This window comes from Paralichthys olivaceus, chromosome 9 (genome assembly GCF_024713975.1).
Source record: "Paralichthys olivaceus isolate ysfri-2021 chromosome 9, ASM2471397v2, whole genome shotgun sequence".
NCBI classification, from domain to species: domain Eukaryota; kingdom Metazoa; phylum Chordata; class Actinopteri; order Pleuronectiformes; family Paralichthyidae; genus Paralichthys; species Paralichthys olivaceus.
Window position 1 is genome coordinate 21,373,548 of NC_091101.1, and position 18,337 is coordinate 21,391,884.

The 18,337-nt window shown below is 41.6% G+C and overlaps 1 protein-coding gene across 15 annotated transcripts in view; it reads right to left on the reverse strand.

The window, feature by feature from the left end:
• Positions 1 to 720: 720 nt before the first annotated feature.
• fam13b (family with sequence similarity 13 member B) overlaps positions 721 to 18,337 on the reverse strand; it is a 62,847-nt gene continuing 45,230 nt past the window's right edge. For 3 of the 15 annotated variants that reach the window (XM_020082784.2, XM_069531691.1, XM_069531692.1), the window contains exons 8-23: positions 18,235 to 18,279; positions 15,390 to 15,485; positions 14,595 to 14,742; positions 13,337 to 13,434; positions 12,419 to 12,470; positions 12,053 to 12,185; positions 10,422 to 10,698; positions 10,151 to 10,292; positions 9,636 to 9,717; positions 8,746 to 8,931; positions 7,602 to 7,816; positions 7,150 to 7,233; positions 6,959 to 7,054; positions 6,465 to 6,844; positions 5,497 to 5,598; positions 721 to 4,987 (exon numbers count right to left, since the gene is read on the reverse strand). In XM_020082784.2, coding sequence (XP_019938343.2) covers positions 4,864 to 4,987; positions 5,497 to 5,598; positions 6,465 to 6,844; positions 6,959 to 7,054; positions 7,150 to 7,233; positions 7,602 to 7,816; positions 8,746 to 8,931; positions 9,636 to 9,717; positions 10,151 to 10,292; positions 10,422 to 10,698; positions 12,053 to 12,185; positions 12,419 to 12,470; positions 13,337 to 13,434; positions 14,595 to 14,742; positions 15,390 to 15,485; positions 18,235 to 18,279 — 2,260 coding nt within the window. In that variant the 3' untranslated portion in view covers positions 721 to 4,863. Of the gene's footprint in view, positions 4,988 to 5,496; positions 5,599 to 6,464; positions 6,845 to 6,958; positions 7,055 to 7,149; positions 7,234 to 7,601; positions 7,817 to 8,745; positions 8,932 to 9,635; positions 9,718 to 10,150; positions 10,293 to 10,421; positions 10,699 to 11,298; positions 11,371 to 12,052; positions 12,186 to 12,418; positions 12,471 to 13,336; positions 13,435 to 14,594; positions 14,743 to 15,389; positions 15,486 to 18,234; positions 18,280 to 18,337 lie in introns of all 15 variants that reach the window. The other 12 variants (XM_020082742.2, XM_020082758.2, XM_069531697.1 and 9 more) reach the window with 9 other exon arrangements.

Sequence of the window (18,337 nt, forward strand, 5' to 3'; positions counted from 1 at the left end):
CCCTAGACGGCGACATTTACCAGTAACTTTTCTACATTGCTGACAACTTGAGTGAAACATGAAGCAATAATAGAATAAAACTTTAATTCGTTTCAAAATTGCTGCAACTGTTTCTATGAAAAAGAGATATTAAGAATTCCAAAGGCCAAAATTATGTTTTGGTGAAAACAGATAAATTCTCATGAGAAAAAAACATAAACAACCTGATTTAATTCACAAAGTTAAAAATAACTAAATGAAAGTGAGCAAAACAAACTGAATGAGCAGTTCAAATTTATTATTTCAAATTTATTATTTCTTCTTAACTTATTTGGCAATAACATAAATCTGTTTCGAACTATTTGAGACTTAATTTAGTTTTTCTCATTCTTTTATTTCTCTGAATATTTAGATTTTATTTATGTTTGCAATCATTTTTTCTGTAAATTTTGCCACTGAACTGTCGGATAATGATAAAAATGTTTCCGTTCTAGTTTCCCACAGACCGACGATGTTTAAATTTTATCTGACCAAACGCAGTGGATGTTCATAGACGGTGAAGAAATCAATCAAGTCATCACATTTATTTGTTAAAAAATGTCTAAAATATTGAGTCTTTTATCAAAACAGTTTAATGTTCGATCGATCAGCTGCTGCATCGTCGAGCATTTAACACAGAGCGAAGTTTTATCTTGAAACTGGTCTTTGGTTCGTTTGACAGAAGACAGAGGAGAACTGATGTGGCAAGCTTGTCATTTTTATTTTCATGTGTAAATGTTACTGATTGTATTTTCTCATCGTTTTTGTTAATGAAGAAATAACAGGGAAAATAAGCATTCACAAAGTATGAAAACAATTACACACAGTACATACAATATATTCATGTGATGAAACACGTGGAGGAGGAGGAGCAGGAGGAGCAGCAGCAAAGTTCATCGTCGAAGACGTCGTGAGTTTAAATAAATTCACTGGAGTTTGTGAACAGAAGAGGAATCGAAACCCTGGCAGAACAAATCTGTTTCCTCAGCTCCGTTATCTTCAGCTTTGAGTCGGAAAGAAACAAAAGCACTGATCCTTTAAAAATTAAGGCCTCTATGAACTGAAAAGTCCCTTCACAGATTTGTAAGATGGATAATCGACGTCTTCTGTTCCTGTTGCGACTAAAAGAACTGATCGTTTCTTTCAGGAGCTGCTGTGACCTGTGAGACGTCTTTGACTCCGACCTCTGCTGCGAAACCTCCGTGTGTGTGTGTGTGTGAGTGTGAGAGAAACAACCGTGCACCGACGTCACACGGGTGAGATGAAACAAACTGTACACTGACAGGACACATTTACAGTTTACGACGTGAGAACCACATGTGACGTTGTACCACTCTGTTGCAAGCACAATGTAAAACAAAAGAGAAACTGAGGCGCCGAGAGAATGGGAATTCAAAAACCAGAAAAGAAAAACGACAAATTGTTTCCACTTTTTAACTTTAGGATAAAAACTGGAATGTTTTCAGATATGACTCGTCCTGCGCTGGCTTCTCAATCGCTCTTTATGTCAAATTCTCGTTTAGTTGTTTTTCATGAACATTATGCTGACAACAGAGGTCAGAACAGAGTGTGTTAAAGTCAACCTATGTAAAAAACTAAAAAAAAAAGTACCTCAGATATTCACACAGTCGATGCAACTCATCATGACCCGATACTGTAAAACCTCCACACACTTTTATTATTGCTGCGTCTTCATGGCACAAAAAACAGAAACAATGATATTTATATATTTTTTTGCACTATTATGTTCTCGTTTGCCATGCAAGCTGACTACAGTACTGATTCTAGTTCAACGTATTTTACACAGACTGACAAAGTAAAGGAGGAACAGAGCAGGTTCATGTTGGATTAGCCACACACACAGTGCCAGACTAACTTCTACAGCTGGTTTTACAGTTAGTGAGTAGATACAAAAGGATTATTATCATCGGAATCATCACACAAAAGAACTGGTATGATAGTAATAGTAGTATTCATAGTGATATTATTACAAAAAACACATTCTCTGGGCATCACAAATATAATTATAACCAAAAGGGGGAGCCAAACGCAATGTTTGAAATAATTTAAACATTTCTGACATTCATTCCTTCGGGTGTTTTTTTTTTTATGTACAGGATATATTTATATTTATATAGAAGTAGTGCTTCATTTTTAGAAATACAAATGAAAAAAAAAAAAAAAAACACAATAGGGCTGCATTCTGTGAATGCTGTGCAAATAACGTCTTTTTACAAATGACCTCCGTTACCGTGCCGACAAACACACACCGCACCTCCCTCGCCCATTTTTGTTCAAACGCCAACTTTAAGTCTCGTTCAGAACTTTGATTTCAAACCCTCACGTCTGTCGTCGGCTGCAGTCGCTCGGACTCTGGCAGGTAAATCTACAACGATACAGTAAGAAAAGCACATGAAGTCTCGCCGGCCCTCGACAGCTGAAACCTTCCTCAGTTAACAGCGACTCAGGTTCTGATAATAGAACGATCGCTTCACGAACTCACCAGCTGAAGCCAAAATGTAGCAACTGTTGGAAATGTCTTCTTCCCACTTTTTAAATCACATTGTGACATCTTGACTCTGATCTTACTCACGACGACGCAGCATCACAGAAGAAGAAAATGACAAACTCCCCCCCCTCGCCTGCCCTCATTTGACCCGCCAGCAGGAAATGAAACTTCACCGGAGCTGCAGGTTTGACCGAGGACACGAAACACAGCAGGTTTAACTTCTTCTCTGTGACGTGAACGTGACATTAATGAATCTATTCAGACCTTCAGCGTCCCGGGAAAAATACCAGTTAAACCACAGATGCTTAAAATCAGTGCTCATCCACACGTTAAAGCCTTTAAAGCTAAAAATCCCAGCGGGGGAAAATCTCAACCAGGGAACAACCAAAGTTTTTTTAACGACACCTGATCCTGGACATCAGACCTGGTCACACCTGTAACCATCATTCTTTTGGTTTTTTAGAGAAGCAGCAGCAACGTAAAACAAACACCGGCTCCTCTTCTCAGCGTTTATCACCCATCATCCCTCTGAACAAGTTTAACTGAAAAACAAGAACTACGTCCATAACCAGTGCACGATATTCCAGATGATCTCTAGAACCACCCAAATCTCCTGATCTGCGTCCGACTGTTTCCTGTGAACATCTTGAGTTTAATTCTGCTTTTAGAAAGTTCAGACTTAAAACCTAAAAGCAGCATTTTTACAAGAGGATCATGGGAAACTAAAGTTCACCTCAAGCCGACCTGCTGTACATCTTCTGACAAAACTGACACAAAAAAGTAAAAAAGAAATGATGAAGAACAAAGAAATGAAAAGGAAAATGGAGAATTGTTCGTTTTCCCTTGAAACGCGACAGATTATTTTTCCTTCAACGTGAACATCAGTGTCTCAAACAAACGTGTGCAGTTTATTTTATAACATGAACAAACTTCTTTTTAAACTTAGTGAATTAATTTTAAAACCAGTCGGAACATGAAGATGTCAAAGTTTCACCGGGAGAATAAAATAATCAATCGCTCCGCACCAGGGAGGCCGGTTTTAAGATTAGGTTTAAAATCGTGCCTCCCTGACGTGACGCTAAAGAGGAACGTCTTACACCGAACGACGTCCCAAACAAAAACAAACAGACGTGTGTTGAGTGAAGAGCGTCTTTAAGTCCTCGAGCCGTCCCCACGAGATTCCTCAGCATGAAGGAAACAAACAAAGATCGACGACAGAAAAGTTCCTGAAATTAAAAAAAGTCAGAATGTTTTTAACTTTTCCTCAGAAGACGAGGAAACGAGAAGTCAAGTGCAAAGTCTAACGTCGAGTTGGTGGGATGACGACGACGATGGAGATAAATGAAGAAGATTCTTTTTGCTGTGTTTTTAAACTGCGGCCGTGTTTCCGATGATATGCGTCAGATGAGGCAGCAGGAGATCGGCTGAGTCTGACTGGAGTGATTTCAGGTTTGACTGCAGGGGGCGCTGCTGCAGTCGAGTCACAGGAAACAACTTGTACGAGCGTAAATTAAAACTGAGCTTTAGAAAAAACACTTTTCTGATCAAAATGCTAAAAGCCGACTAAACAGTCCCAGTAGCTTCGAGTAGCAAAAACTACTCAGCTGTTAAAAGTGATTATTAATTCAAGTTGTGATTTTATTCCACAAGACTCGAAGATTTGGCAAATTGTCTTTTACGTTGCGTTTTTTACATTTTTTGCCCATTTCTCAAAGAATAATTCAAAGATCTTAATGAAGAACATCAGACTCGTTTAAAGGCCTGATGTGAATGAGCAGATTTAAATGTGGAGTCTTAAAGGTGATGTTGAGCCTGAAGGCCAGAGTTCTGATTTTAAATATTTTACTTGTTAATTACTTATAACTTATTGAGTATTCAGGAAGAAACTCTCTTCCCTCGTTCTGATACTGGTACCAACATCCAGTGTTGGGTTTCAGTCTGAATAAATGCTGCACACATACTTGTACACGAACAGCGTCAGTCTGAGTGAATCAGACAGTTCGACAAACTAAAAACTAAACTTTACTTGGGTTCCTGAAGCTGAAGAACAGATTCCGTCTCTAAAATGTGACTGTAAAATCTCCTGTTTCCAGAAAATCCTCCGACTGTGAAAGTAAATCAAAGTATTTCAGAACTTCCTGCCTGAACTGTCCCTCCGTTAGTTTCTCTGTGACGTGACTGCAGCACCGAGCAGTGGCCGCGAAGTCGTCTTGTGGTCACAGGAGCGTTCGATGAAATCCTCGGGGGTGCGATGACGTCCGGCAGACGGCTGGACTTCAGTGATGACGGCTGATGTGTGCGTTGATTGATTGGCAGGTGTCTGAGGAGGGGAGGGCCTAAATGGATTTGGAGGAATCCTGTTTGCTGATTAGGACTTCCAGGAGGCGGAGTTTGGCCTTGATCCTCTTGTACGCTCTGTACTCCTCTAGCATCGGCACCCGGTCCTCCTTCTGAACGTTTCTACAGCAGCACAGAGAGGGGAGAGTTAGCTCTGGAGCACAAGGTCGATGTCCACAGAGGGGCAGAATTATTATTAGTATTATTATTATTATAGATTCAATGGAACAGACGTGAGGCAGAGGAAGAGAAATGACCATCAGACATGAAGTGTAAGTAACATCTGTCTTTGGACGCCATATTTGTTGACATCCGTGATCCTCCATCTTGAACAGCTTCTCACATGAAAGAACAGAAGCTGTGACTGGAGTCAACGCTCAGATCCAAGACTGATTCATTGTTTAATCTGGAGCTGATTAACGGTTTGGCCGAGGAGCCGGCTGAGCTTTTCACAGGCTTTGACCATCTGTCATGACATTTATGTTGCCAGAATGATTTGATGTGAAAACTTCTATAAGAGAATAAACTATGCAGAAAAGATCTATTTATGTTTAATGTCAGATCAGGGGTGAGACGTGTGTGTGTGTGTGTGTGTGTGTGTGTGTGTGTGTGTGTGTGTGTGTCCCACCTACCTTCCATTATGCTGATAGAAATCTTCCTCAAACTCTCTGATGGTCTTTCTCAGTTTCTTCTTCTCTGCTCGGGCCTTCCACAGCTGTTCCAGCAGCTCTGGCCTGTACGAGGACGCAGTTACACTTCATGAGTCATGAAACTAATACTTCACTGAACTGCAGTTCAAATCCCAAAGTGGGACGGTTCTGAAGCTCAAATACTTTTAGATCATTTTAATTTGTTTGCCCCAAACAGGAGCCAGTTGGTTATTGACCCATAAATAAAGAGTCGGGGGCAGGAAGTGAAGTGAACATCTGTTACTCCCACAAGAAGAAGGAGGAAAATATAAAAACTAAATCAATTTATCCAAACCGCCTCAACCGTTGTTTGAAGTCGTAGCTCAGCAGAAAACTGTGTTTGGATCTGATGCTGTCAATCACCTGACGCCCACAGGAATTAACTATCACTGCCAGAAATAATCTCTTCAACAGTCGTTGCCATAGAAACTTGACCACATAAAGGTGATAGTTGAAATACTACTTGTTGTTGTTCTTGCATTTAATGACAGTTTCATGAACACACTTGTTTAAAACACACTTGTTTAAAACACACTTGTTTAAAACACACTTGTTTAAAACACACTTGTTTAAAACACACTTGCTTTTTTTTTTAATAACATTAAAAACATTTCCTGACTCTCACAACTGTGGCTGTTTTTGACAAATCTTGTGTGGGTCATTCGTTTCTAAAGAAATAAAATGGAAGGGGCTGTATCGTAGACATCGATTTCATTTTGATCGTTGACCATAATAATTTGAACCACATTCGACCAGAACTGAATCTCAAATAGAAGATGAAGGACGTGTTCTTTGCATGTTGATAGTCAGTCGTTTAGTGGGAACGATCCCCCGACTGTAAAAGTTGTGTAGTGTGAACTTGTCATTAAGAGAATGAGTGTGTGTGTGTGTGTGTGTGTGTTTGTTCTTACATGGACGAAGCGTTGGAGCTGGAGAGTCGCAGGTCCAGCGCCAGCCTCCCCGACCCCTCCTCCAGCTTGGCTCTCATTGGACAGTCGCTCTGTTGGTCTGATTGGTCCTGGCTCCTCACTTGCCTGTCGGTCGTGGTCACGAGGTCGACGGCCATGATGACCTCAGAGCTCTGCATCTCACCGCCGCTGCTTTCTCCCTCCTCCTCCTCCTCCTCATCGTCCTCCTCCTCCCTCTCCTCCTCCTTCTCTTCTTCTTCTGCTCCACCACCTCCTTTCCGCTCTTCCTCCTCCTCCTCTTTGATCTCCTCCCAAAAATGAGCAGTTTCTCCCTCTATGATTGGCTGGAGGATCTGACTCCGCCTCTTACTGGAGGGGGACACCTGAGGGAGGGGAGATGGTTATCACAGGAAGACATTTACACAAGTTTAATGGGACAGACATTAACAAGAGCAGACGCACACAGGTTTAATGGTGGTAACGTTGTGTGATCTTACTGTGATCGGTGTGATGCAGACTCTGGTGAGCATCTGTTTGACGAGTCTGTAGCGATCGTAGAGAGGCTTCACCACCAGACGCTCCTCTCTGGTCGCCTGAGACACAAAGAGCCGATTAGAAAAAGGTCTGAACGTGTGTTTTGATCTGAATCTGCTCAGGGCTGGTGATGTTGGTGATGTTGGTGAGTTACCGGTCGACCGTGCAGGCCTTCGTAGTGCAGCAGGTTCTTCTGCAGGACCGTCTTCTCACAGGACAACTGCTCTTTGGTCATCTTCTACAGGAACAAAGACACAGTTCATTACTGTTGTAACTTCTATTTCAGTTCATTGACTTGCCTGAAGCCTAAATAAATTATACAAACATGTTAAGTAACTGTCAGTCAGCTGATTGTAATGGGTGTGTTCATAAATTCAGTGTGAAATGGTTACAGCATCATCTGATCTGTTGTTCAGAATTAAAGGATGTAGAAGTCAAACTTTCACAGAAATAATGTTAAAGATGTTTCTTTTTCTTTAAAATAAAAAAACTACTGATATGAGTACTACTGAAGTACTAAATGGATGAGCAGCATCTGTATAAGTCGCAGTAGTACCACAAAAAGGGTCTTATTCAATCCCAGATGAAAAAGTATCGACTCCTCACCTTGATGTCATCAGGCCATCCGTCCTCCTGCCTCTTCCCTTTGACCCTGCACTGGATCAGCTCCAGTGTTTCCTCCCTGGTGGGATGCGAACCTTTAACGTCCCCCGCTGCATCATGGGTGCCTTGATCCAGTGTCGAGCCAAAGCTCTTGGGCAAGGTGTTGCTCCGAGGACGAGTCTGAGGGCCGAGCTCGCTCTCTGCACGGTGTTTGGCATCTGAGGATGGAGGTACAAAGTCATGAGGAAGGAGGGAAAAAAAGAGGAGGAGATGGAGGGAGTGTGGCAGAGAAGGAACCCTGACAAAGAAAGTGGTTAAAGAAAAAGACAGAATGAATCCTGAAGTCAACCTCTGATAGGACGATCAGATAGGACATGCAGGAGTTTAACAGAGAGCTGAGGTGGAGAAGGAACGCTCATATGCTTAAACACACACACACACACACACACACACACACCCCCCCACCCTGAACAAAAACACACACCACCACATCAAGTAGAAGACCATACAAAGAAGCAAAAACCACTTCCTGAACACTTCCTGATTCTGACAGTACAGTTCTAAATGTTCATGGTTACACACTGAGACATAGTGGAGGGTTTCTGCAGGTTTGTACTTCAAGATCATAGTAAAGAAAACTTCAATGTCAAGTACGACGGATAAGAAGGAATATTAAGAGTTCCAGAATTACTCACACCTCCCCATAAGTAAAGATAAGGAGAAGTGGCCTAGTAGAGAAAAACCCTAGAAATTCTGCGTTATCTCTACAACTACAGGCAGAGACACTTGGTATCCAGAGTGAACTGAGATAAACACTGAACAGTTTATTTGTATCTGTTATCACCTCCAAGATGGTATTGTTTGTAATTTTGTCACAGCGTGATAATATCTACATCATTGAGAAAGAACTACAACACACTTCCACATCTAAACATGTCTGTTCCTCAATAAACACCCAATAAAAACCCCCTTCGGCAAATCACATTGACATTTTTGAGAGACACCTCTGTTCAAACATCCCCGTGCCGACATGCTGTTTCAACAGGAAACACACCAAAACAAAGCAGCAAGATGCCGGCACAAAGCCGCCTCATTGTCACTGTCAGGAGTGTATGTAAGGTCTACTTACTGAGGGGTTGGTACTTACTGAGGTGAAACGGTCTAGAGTTCAGGCCTGAGTAGGAGTGACGTGGGGGGGTGAGTGTGTGATGGGGAGGAGGGCAGATAGAGGAGGAGGAGGAAGGGGAGGAGGAGGGAGCATGGTGGCGTCTGTGTGAATGGAGCAAAGCCTGGTGCCTCAGCGTGCTTCTGGGTAAAAGGTGGTGCTGGCGTCCTGGTTGGCCGATCGGTCAGTCAATCAATCAATCAATCGGTGGTTGGGCGATTGGAGGAGGAGGGAGGAAAATGGAGAGCGGGTGCTCGCGTTATTGTTGATTTTCAATTTAGATTTGAAACAGAGAGAGAAATGTTTCGGCCACTTCGTTCTCCGGAGAGGAGAGACGTCACCTCACAGAGAGGAGGTGGACGAGTGTCAAAGGGTTCGTTCAGTTCGGTGAAACGATGGGACTGTGACAGAGAGACTGTACAAATAGATTCTTATTTATCAGATTCAGTTTCTTTGCTTCTAAAAGTTTAGATTACCCCCTTTTACTGTTCATTTAATAAGAATGAACACCAGGTAACCACAGAGCAGAAACCTGCACGACCACATTTCAAGTTACGTTACTGATCTTTTACTCATTACACAGTGTTTCCCACATTTTCACCTGACTGAACTCTCCTCAGATCATGAATGTGGGTATACAAGGACGCACCAGCACATCGGAGGGTAGGAGCCACGCATATGAAAGCCACGTCAATCTATGGGACATGCGTGTCTGCTTGTGTGAGTTAATCCAGCATACATGCAATGTTGTTACAAAGGTCAAAGGTTAGGAGTGGGGAGGGTCAAGGTGTCCAGCACGGAACAGGATGGCACACAGACATTCAAACCCTGACACACACGCGTGTTCACAGGAAAAAGAGCGGAGGTTCTACCTTTAATTTGCCTGCGGATCTTGGTGAGGTCGGTCATCCATTTGAGGACTTTGGGGTTAGCTGCCTTGTCTCCATGAGAGGGCTGTGCAGAGAGGAGGAGCAGAGAGAGTTGGTATTTAGTTGGAAAGGTCAGAACCGTTCGCTTGTGTTTTACACAAAATTTTGAAAGACTTGAATCATCAAGATTTCTGTCTGTGTAGATCTGATGCAGCCAGAAATGTCCTGAATAAAGTAGAAGTCGTTGACAGTGTGTAAGATGTTGTGGTTGTTTCAGTCAGGCTTTTTGAAAATTAGTACTTAAACATACAATGTGTAATTTCGGCCTCTAGGGGTCTCTCAATGAAAACAATTCCAAAAGACCAAGAGTGATGATGTCGTGAAGCAGCGTGGGATCATGGGAGTTGTTGTCTTCACCACCAATGCCAATGAAAAACTACCTGATGCAAATCGTGTTCACGGATGAGGTCATGTATTCAAGTTGTAATCACGTCATGATTTCAAAAGTATATTTTTACCTTGTAGTTCCTCTCTTTCTCAAACTGCTCTTCAAACTGCTTGATTTTCTTCTTCAGGTGTTGTAGCTTCTTGGTGAGTTGGTGGGTCACGGAATCTCCTCCTCTCATCGCCTCTTTGGAGCCGAAGGATGCTCGACGTGGTCTGAGAGACACACGGATGTGATTAGACCAAAAAACTTACATTCATGCTCTGACTGAAGAAAATAACAGAAACAGAATCTCGAAGCGCTGCCGGAGGTTTAGTGCCTCATCGTTTAGTGCCTCATCCTACCTCTGTGCTTTGGTGGGCGAGGTGGCGTCTGGGTCTTGCTGGAGGAAGCGTTGAGCACTGTGCGCACCGAAGTCGAGAAAGCGTCGAGCAAGAAGGTGAGGGTGGGAGCGGGAAGAGGAAGGGGAGGCGTCCTGCCCTCCCTCCCCCTCTTCCTCGTCCTCACCATCCTCCTCCAGGAGCAGTGGGGGGAGAGGAACCATGCGACCAGCCAACGGGGAGAGCTGTGCTTCTCCGCTCTCGTTCTCATCCTGCCAGGATTTGTAAGCCGGGATGGGGTCTGGAGAGACGAGGACAGAAATAGAGGGAGGTCAGAGAAAGTCTACGAAGCTCAGCGTAGAAGGGAGAGAAAAGTGTAATTAAATCCCTGACTTTAAAGAGTGTTGCATGTAAAGCAGGAGGTGTTCACATCAGTAAGAGCAGCCTGGGAGGGAGCGTCTGACATGAGACATTCACCAACATTATTTTTCTTCTTTAGCACCCTGCTGAGTCATCTAACTAATGTCAGAGCTATGCTAACGAGCTGAGTCGAGGAGACAGAGAGAGGAAGGAGAGTCAGAATAACGAGACAGGGGTGAGGCACAGAGAGGCGGGGGGGGTTAAATGTTTTCAGAGAGGAAACATGTCCTGATCAATCTGCACAGTGGTCCTGCGGCAGGAGGGGAGTTCAACAAGTCAGTAAGTAAAATCTGAAGGGAGAAGAGTGGATTACATGCAGGGATTTATCCATCATCAACATCTCACAAGTACATTTAAAACTATGAGAGTATATTGACAGACTGTCCAAACCAGTAAACAAGCATCGTTAAAAAAAACAAGAAAGAATGACAGGAGGGATGCGGAGACTGCTGGGGGGTTGGGTAGATGTGAAACGACTCACCTTGGCCTTCTCTCTGTAGATGCATACATGAGAAATCTATGGGAGGGAGATGGAGATGGGAGGGGGTGGATGCTGTTGGAAGGAAGACAAGAAGGTGGAAGAGGGGAGGAAGAAGATGAAGAAGACAGAGGAGGAGAGAGAGAGGGAGAGAGAGAGAGAGAGAGAGAGAGAGAGAGAGAGAGAGGCAGCAGAGAAGAAGAGTGGTGAGGTCAATCATTCCTGACAACTTCACTCACCAACTTCCATTCAGTGTGTGTGTGTGTGTGTGTGTGTGTGTGTGTGAGTGTGTGTGTGAGAGAGTGTGTGTGTGTGTGTGTGTGTGTGTGTGTGTGTGTGTGTGTGTGTGTGTGTGTGTGTGTGTGTGTGTGTGTGTGTGTGTGTGTGTGTGTGGTATAAATGCAAACAAATTAGGTCACATTTTTTCCTCAGTCCCACGACAGATTCAACAGAGTGGCAGAGAAGTGAAGGAGAATAGCAGCTCACAATGTTTTCTTTCTAGTCAGTAAAGTTGACCTGATTTAGTACTTTAGGGGGAACAAATCAAAAAGTCAAATCTATTGGACACAACCATCAGTTTGAAGATGTGACGGTCAGTTTTTTTACCACGTTCAGACAATAATTCTGGATTTGTTCGATCAAAAAAGCAGCTTAAACAAGTTCCTTGTCACAGATTGATATGATCATTTCTGTTTTATACTTGTTTTTTGTGTGAATACAGAGTGTGCTGGTCTTGCTGAGACAAAGAGATCCCTACCTTCCCATTGGTTGTCAGGAAAGAGTTGGAGGTGGGGGTTGAGGCCAGAGTTTTGTTGGCATGACGACAGGTGGTTCCTGTTGGTCTCGCTGGTGTTGGCGTTCTGATCACAGCGGCACGAGCTCAGGTCCTGCTGGGAAAGAGAGAAGGAACATTAAGGGATTACAGAAACAAATCAAGGATGGAGGGAAGGAAGAAAATAAATGCAATTAACTGAAGATAATAAGGGTGTGGACAGAGGAGAGAGAGAGAGAGAACATTTAAGTAGAAGAGAAGAAAAGAGGAATAATGGAGGAAGGTACAGTCGGTAGAGGAATGAAAATGTGTCTCCAGATTATAGACGGACTGATAAAAATGAAAACTTACACAGGTTACAGTGTCAGTCTGGTCCATGGAGTCACAGGGTTGATTGTCCTGCCTGACATCACAGATAAAAAACACAACATGTTTTAATGTCGTCAACAGAATACTACAACTTCTAACAAAAACAGACACACAGTCATAATGACATTTGTATTTACACAATTTGTGATTCTCAGGGGACAAACTTTTTATAATATCTTTGCCCAGATATCGAAGAACTAAAGTCTTGGAGGATTCAACTGCAAACATCTTTATCCTGTGTTGTCACGTTTGAAACAGGATTAAAGCACTTGCTGTGTGAACCTGTGCACAGGCTCGACTTGGGCCCACTTACAGAAAATCACTGGTTACATCTTTGGTATAATGCAGAAAATAATCAGAGTTAAACTCCTCCCCTCCCCATCGGTCACTGTCCGCACCACCCACCACCTCGACTAATATCCCGACCTGTGGGAAACGCTGGAATAACAGGCTATGTGTCAAACCACATGACCATGCAGGACGAGTTAATGTGTTACATGTGAGAGAGATGGAGTAAATAAAGATCTGTGTCAAATGCAGCATAAAATGCGTCCAGGCTGAGGCAGCGTGTCCAAGTGAAAAATGAACGTGATGTGTCAAGTGATCAGTAGCGTGATCGCTGCAAGGATCACTACATAATAACTCATCTACATACCTCATCCAGATCAAGTCTAACTTTAATCCATATGATCCTTGAGGTTCTAAACTAATATATATATATATATATATATATGTATATATATATATGTATATATATATATATATATATATATATATATATATATATATATATATATATATATATATATATATATATATATATATATATATAAAGTCTCCCTCTGATTAACCTGCTTGTTCTCCGTTGAGTTAGACTCTAAATCAGTTTCCGTAGCTCACCTGGCAGTGTTGATGTTGTTCTCAGCATCTCTGACAGCGTCTGCATCCATGTCCATTCCCAAGCTTTTCACCGGGGAGGTGTCGGAGTCCAGTGAATCCTGGGAGAAATCAACAGCTGGAATTTAAACTTAATCTTCTTGTGAGAGGAAATCAAAACTAACAAAGCAGGGAAAGAAGCAAAACTGTTGAATTAGGGCTCTAGCATAAACCTCATCATTTTGTGTGTATTGTTTCACTTCCTCATCATCAGTAGACTGGTCAAATAGGTTTTAGGTCAATTAGTAATGGAGGCAGCTTTTCCTTGTTAACATGAAGTGTGCCTGGTACTGCACATGTGTTTACACCATTGTCGTTTACATCATTTTCATTTCTATCATGTTTTTACATGTGTTTACGTAATTGTTTTTTTATTTTGTGCTTGTCCTGAGTATAAAATATGCTACATAAATAAATCTCGCAGAGCTTCTATTCAAAAATACACTGGCCGTCGGTCCTGGCCTTCTGACTGTATATTAGCTAGAACAGAATACAGCCTGCTCAGGGTGTATCAGTGATGATCTGCGTGCGTTTGAAACAGGCCAACAGCCAGCGTGCTACCCCGGTACAGTCTGTGCTATTGCATCAAATCAGAGCAGAACAAAGATGGACTGTGCTGATAATATCAAACATTCAGCCTTGGAATTAACCAACACACAGAGACAGGAAGGAGTTCAGTTAAGGGAAATATGCTGCCAGCCGACACAGCAACTCTGGGTCTGAGCTCAGCTGTTTTTTTTTTTTTAGAGAGACCTCAATGGAGTGAAATGTCAAATGTTTTTACTTTCAATTTCTGCTCACAGGGGAACCCAGTTATGCTTTTACCATAGTTTAATTAACACTTATACTGAGTATCTGTGTTAAAACACTGCTAATTCTGTGCGGATTCTGTTTGTGTGTATATTTAATGTCTCATAGGATAAAAACTAAAACTATGGGCATTGCAAGAGAGAGGGCTAATTCCCTTAACAACAATTCTGTGAGAACCTCCTTGCATTGCTTTGCAACGACACCATGGTTGGAACGAGGTCCCCACACCACTAACTTTTTTAGTTATTAAAATGTCTATCGAGTATCCTGTATCATGTGTTTCCCTTTTACCTGGGGTCCTTAAAGTCCCTTGATACACTCCTGGCTTAAACCCTGTTTGTGCACATGCTGATATATGTGTGTTAAAGATACCGTATGTGTATATGTGTGTGTTTGCTTGTTCCCCACAGACCTGTGTGTGTGTCTGGCTTTGTTGCATTTGTTGCTCAGTATCTGTGAGTGGGGTCTCCCCTTTGGCATCACAGGGACATTCCCCGGGGTCCGTTTGTTGCTCCCCATCTCCATGGCAACCCTCATCTGAAGGCTCACTGGGACTCATCCTGAAAAATAAAATTCAGAAAGTTAATGAAATCATGAAACGACCCAAATGTTAAATACCAGATAATAACGTAAACACACAATATGCACAATTTGTCACTTGGAGAAGTAGCACGGGATTATTCTTTTTACCAGAATGGAATATGAGCTGAGATGCCACTAACGTTTACTTAACTTTACTCAAATATTTTCAGACACTTCAGACATTTGCTATGCAGGTTGTGATGAAGCTGCCTATTTTAGCACGCAGTGTAAAACCTTTATGGTGCCACGTCTCCTCGATGTTGAAAACCTTCGAACTCCTCAAGGTCTTGTTTTGTCTCGGAGGTGACGGTCACGGAACAGCTGCTCCCCTCAACACATGAACTTTGCTTACTAACATCACTGCTGACAACATGTTTACTGGTAACTCCAGCTATCTGGTTGGCTCAGAGCCTTCGTCCACAATGTTCACTATGTCAAATATTTTTCTTTAAAGTCATATGATGCCTCTTTCGGCTCCTGAGGAATGTGTGTAACATGTTTCTGTCACCAGGTGCAATGAAGTTTTGCTAAAGGTGCTTATACTTGATTGAAGTGCTTTTGTTTTTTATGTGTGTGTGTGTGTGTGTCAATATTGTATTGTGTATTTCAGTGTGTGCACTCTCACCCCTGGCTGTCATAGTTGCTGAGGCTGTGGTCGATGGAGGTTTTCAGCTCAAGGAAATGCTGCTCCACTGCAGCCCTGATGGTTCGCTGAATTATCCTGGGAAAACACACACAAAATACATGATTGATTAATTGATTTTCTAAGATTACTATGGGTACTTAATTTATTTCTGTGTTTGGTAAGTGAACATGCATTCAATTTGTATCACATAATACATATTAAGGAACAAAACACCCCACAAAAAAACAGATAAAACTCCCCACAGCTGATCAGGAAAAAAAAGGTCACTTAAACACTAAAATTCTACTAAATATCCAGTGGCTGAACTTTCCCTACATGATTTAATTATGTGCTCAATTATATTGAATCCAATAAACTCTGTGAATTTTTCACTCATTGATTTCAGAGTGAGGTTTGAGAAAAACATCAAAAACATTGTGCAGGTTAAAAACTTCATCTCATATATTCCTCCTGAGATAATCCCATCTGACATCATCCTCTATATTAATGAATAAAGACCTAATAGAGAAATGGCTGAAGCTTTAAATGACAAAAGGATGTGGTTGGCTCCTTGTCAAATAAGGGGATACTGGGGTTTTTGTCCATTAAGGTTTTACACATGAGCTGAGATTAAACTAAAGGTCAATAATGTATTAAAGATTTCGAGTCTAATAATAACTCAAATGGTTTCTTTTCCATTCTGGGATATTTAACGTGTCCTTATTAAGTCGTCTACTAAAAGGGTTAGTAATGATTAAAGTAGAGGTGGGCAGGAGGAAGGAGGGGACGTTACAGTCTATAAAAGGTAGAAACAGCAGCCACACTCTGACCTCTGCTACACTGTCTGGAAACAGTTGATCCACAGGATGAAGTCAGATTTGATTTAGTTTGCTTTATTTACTGGATCACATCTGTGCGTGTCATCATCTTGAATTCCTTCATCATTCACTCACTTCTTACATGTGAGATTTTTCTCTCCTCCAGCTTTGACGACAGTCAAGGTTGAAGACTCTCACCGACGCCCCCACACCAACTGTTCACCTGATGTACTGTTCTTCATCAGGTTTAATTTATGTCCCCCCCAACTGTTTTCTGTATATCTGACTGAAATAACACCTCTACTCTTTAATTAAATTGGCCTTGATGCCAGTGTGTGGTATATAGTTACTCACAGAGTTACAGGATTTTAAATGGGAAACCTGGAGCTGGAACGTAACTGTGTCTTTGTTTTATAACGATGTGCATTTCAGGCAAAACCTCATAAAGGTGCTGAAGGTGCAGGTCAAATAAATGTGTGTGGGTTGTGGATATATCAGACAGACACACATTTCCCTGGACCACATGCCCACTTCCACCAGCAGCAGCATCTCTGCCTCTTGTTGCAAGAGGCTCCACTAACAAAAACCATCCATCACACACTCAGGCAGCCACACGTACTTATACACAAAACACACACAACACCCAGATTGGACAGATTAACCTATACAACGTTATGATTAGCATTTTACTGCAATCAAAAAGACCAAAAATAACAATCACATAATAACATTAACCCATAGTTGCATTTACGTTCTTCTGTTTCTTCAGTAATTTTATTCTTACTATTGTGCTTCTACTTTTTGTGCTGTTGTGTCAAACTGAATTTCCCCCACGAGGGATGAAGGTACATCTTATCTTATCTTAGTTCAACATGAGAGTAGTAACTGTGAAGAGGCTGTAAACCTGTGACCTCCCTCCACTTTCCTGAAGACTTCCGTCCACCAGCCTACTTATTTGTCCTGGGGCACCTGATGCTCAGTCCAACTACAGCACAGGGGAAGCATTTCTTTAGTTCTCATAATAAAGCCGGAAACCCAAGCTTTGAGGTAATATGCCTATTTAGTTTGTAGCATTCATTTTCCAGGAAGCCAATTCTTACACATTGCCTCTTAACAGACTGAAAGCTCAAAGTCATGTGATTGCTGAGTTCATGTCCCTGGGGCTGTGAAAGCACCAAGCCATGTAACACGCTTCAGTTTAGCTTCATTATAAAAACAAAAGGTTAGCTTTCCTTCTTATTACTTCCTCTTAAGCTCTAACTTTTGTGTCAACACATCTCCTCAAAGCACTGCCTGCACTTCCCTCTTCATTGCGGTTGTTTTATCTGCCTCTTGAGTCCTTTACTCCCTCTTCACACGTCAGTTAACCTTAGTTTCTTTTACCGCTCATTTATAACCCTAACCCTTTTTCTACTATAGTCCTGATCAGGGTTATTATAGTTTGGAAATTTTCATTAGTTTTTATTTTTATTTAGTTTTTCAGTTTGCTTTTTTATTTCAGTTTAGTTTTAGTTCAACAAGTGATTTCGTTGTTTTAGTTTAGTTTTTATTTTGAGGAACCGACTTGTTTCAGTTTAGTTTTTATTTAGTTTTAGTCTTAGTTTTAGTTTTTCCAGGTATTAAGAGAAAGCCTTGACTTGTAGAAGCTGAAAAAGGATGAAACAATGTGTGACACCAAATATGGTGTCACACATATGAAAACGAAAATGAAACAGAATTTATCTGCAATTCAGTTTAGTTTTAGTTAGTTTTGCATTGTTCATTGTAGTTTTTATTTAGTTTTCGTTTTTTTTTGTAATTGTCGTTTTTATTTCAGTTAACTAAATTATTTTTTCATTGCTAGTTTTAGTCTTAGTTTTCGTTAACTATAATAACCCTGGTCCTGATAAGAATCCCAGGATATTACAACTTGCTTTCAGATTTGTATTCCAGTTAGTTTCACAAATATTATTTGTCAGATTTCTCAGGTATCCATAAAGAAGTGCCTACGTCTGTTAGATAAAATGACCTTGTGCGTGTGTACTTACTCAGCAGAGTCAGCAGGCAGGATGGATATAGGGGAGAGGTGGGAGCTGTAGAGAAAGAAAGAAAGAAAGAAAGAAAGAAAGAAAGAAAGAAAGAAAGAAAGAA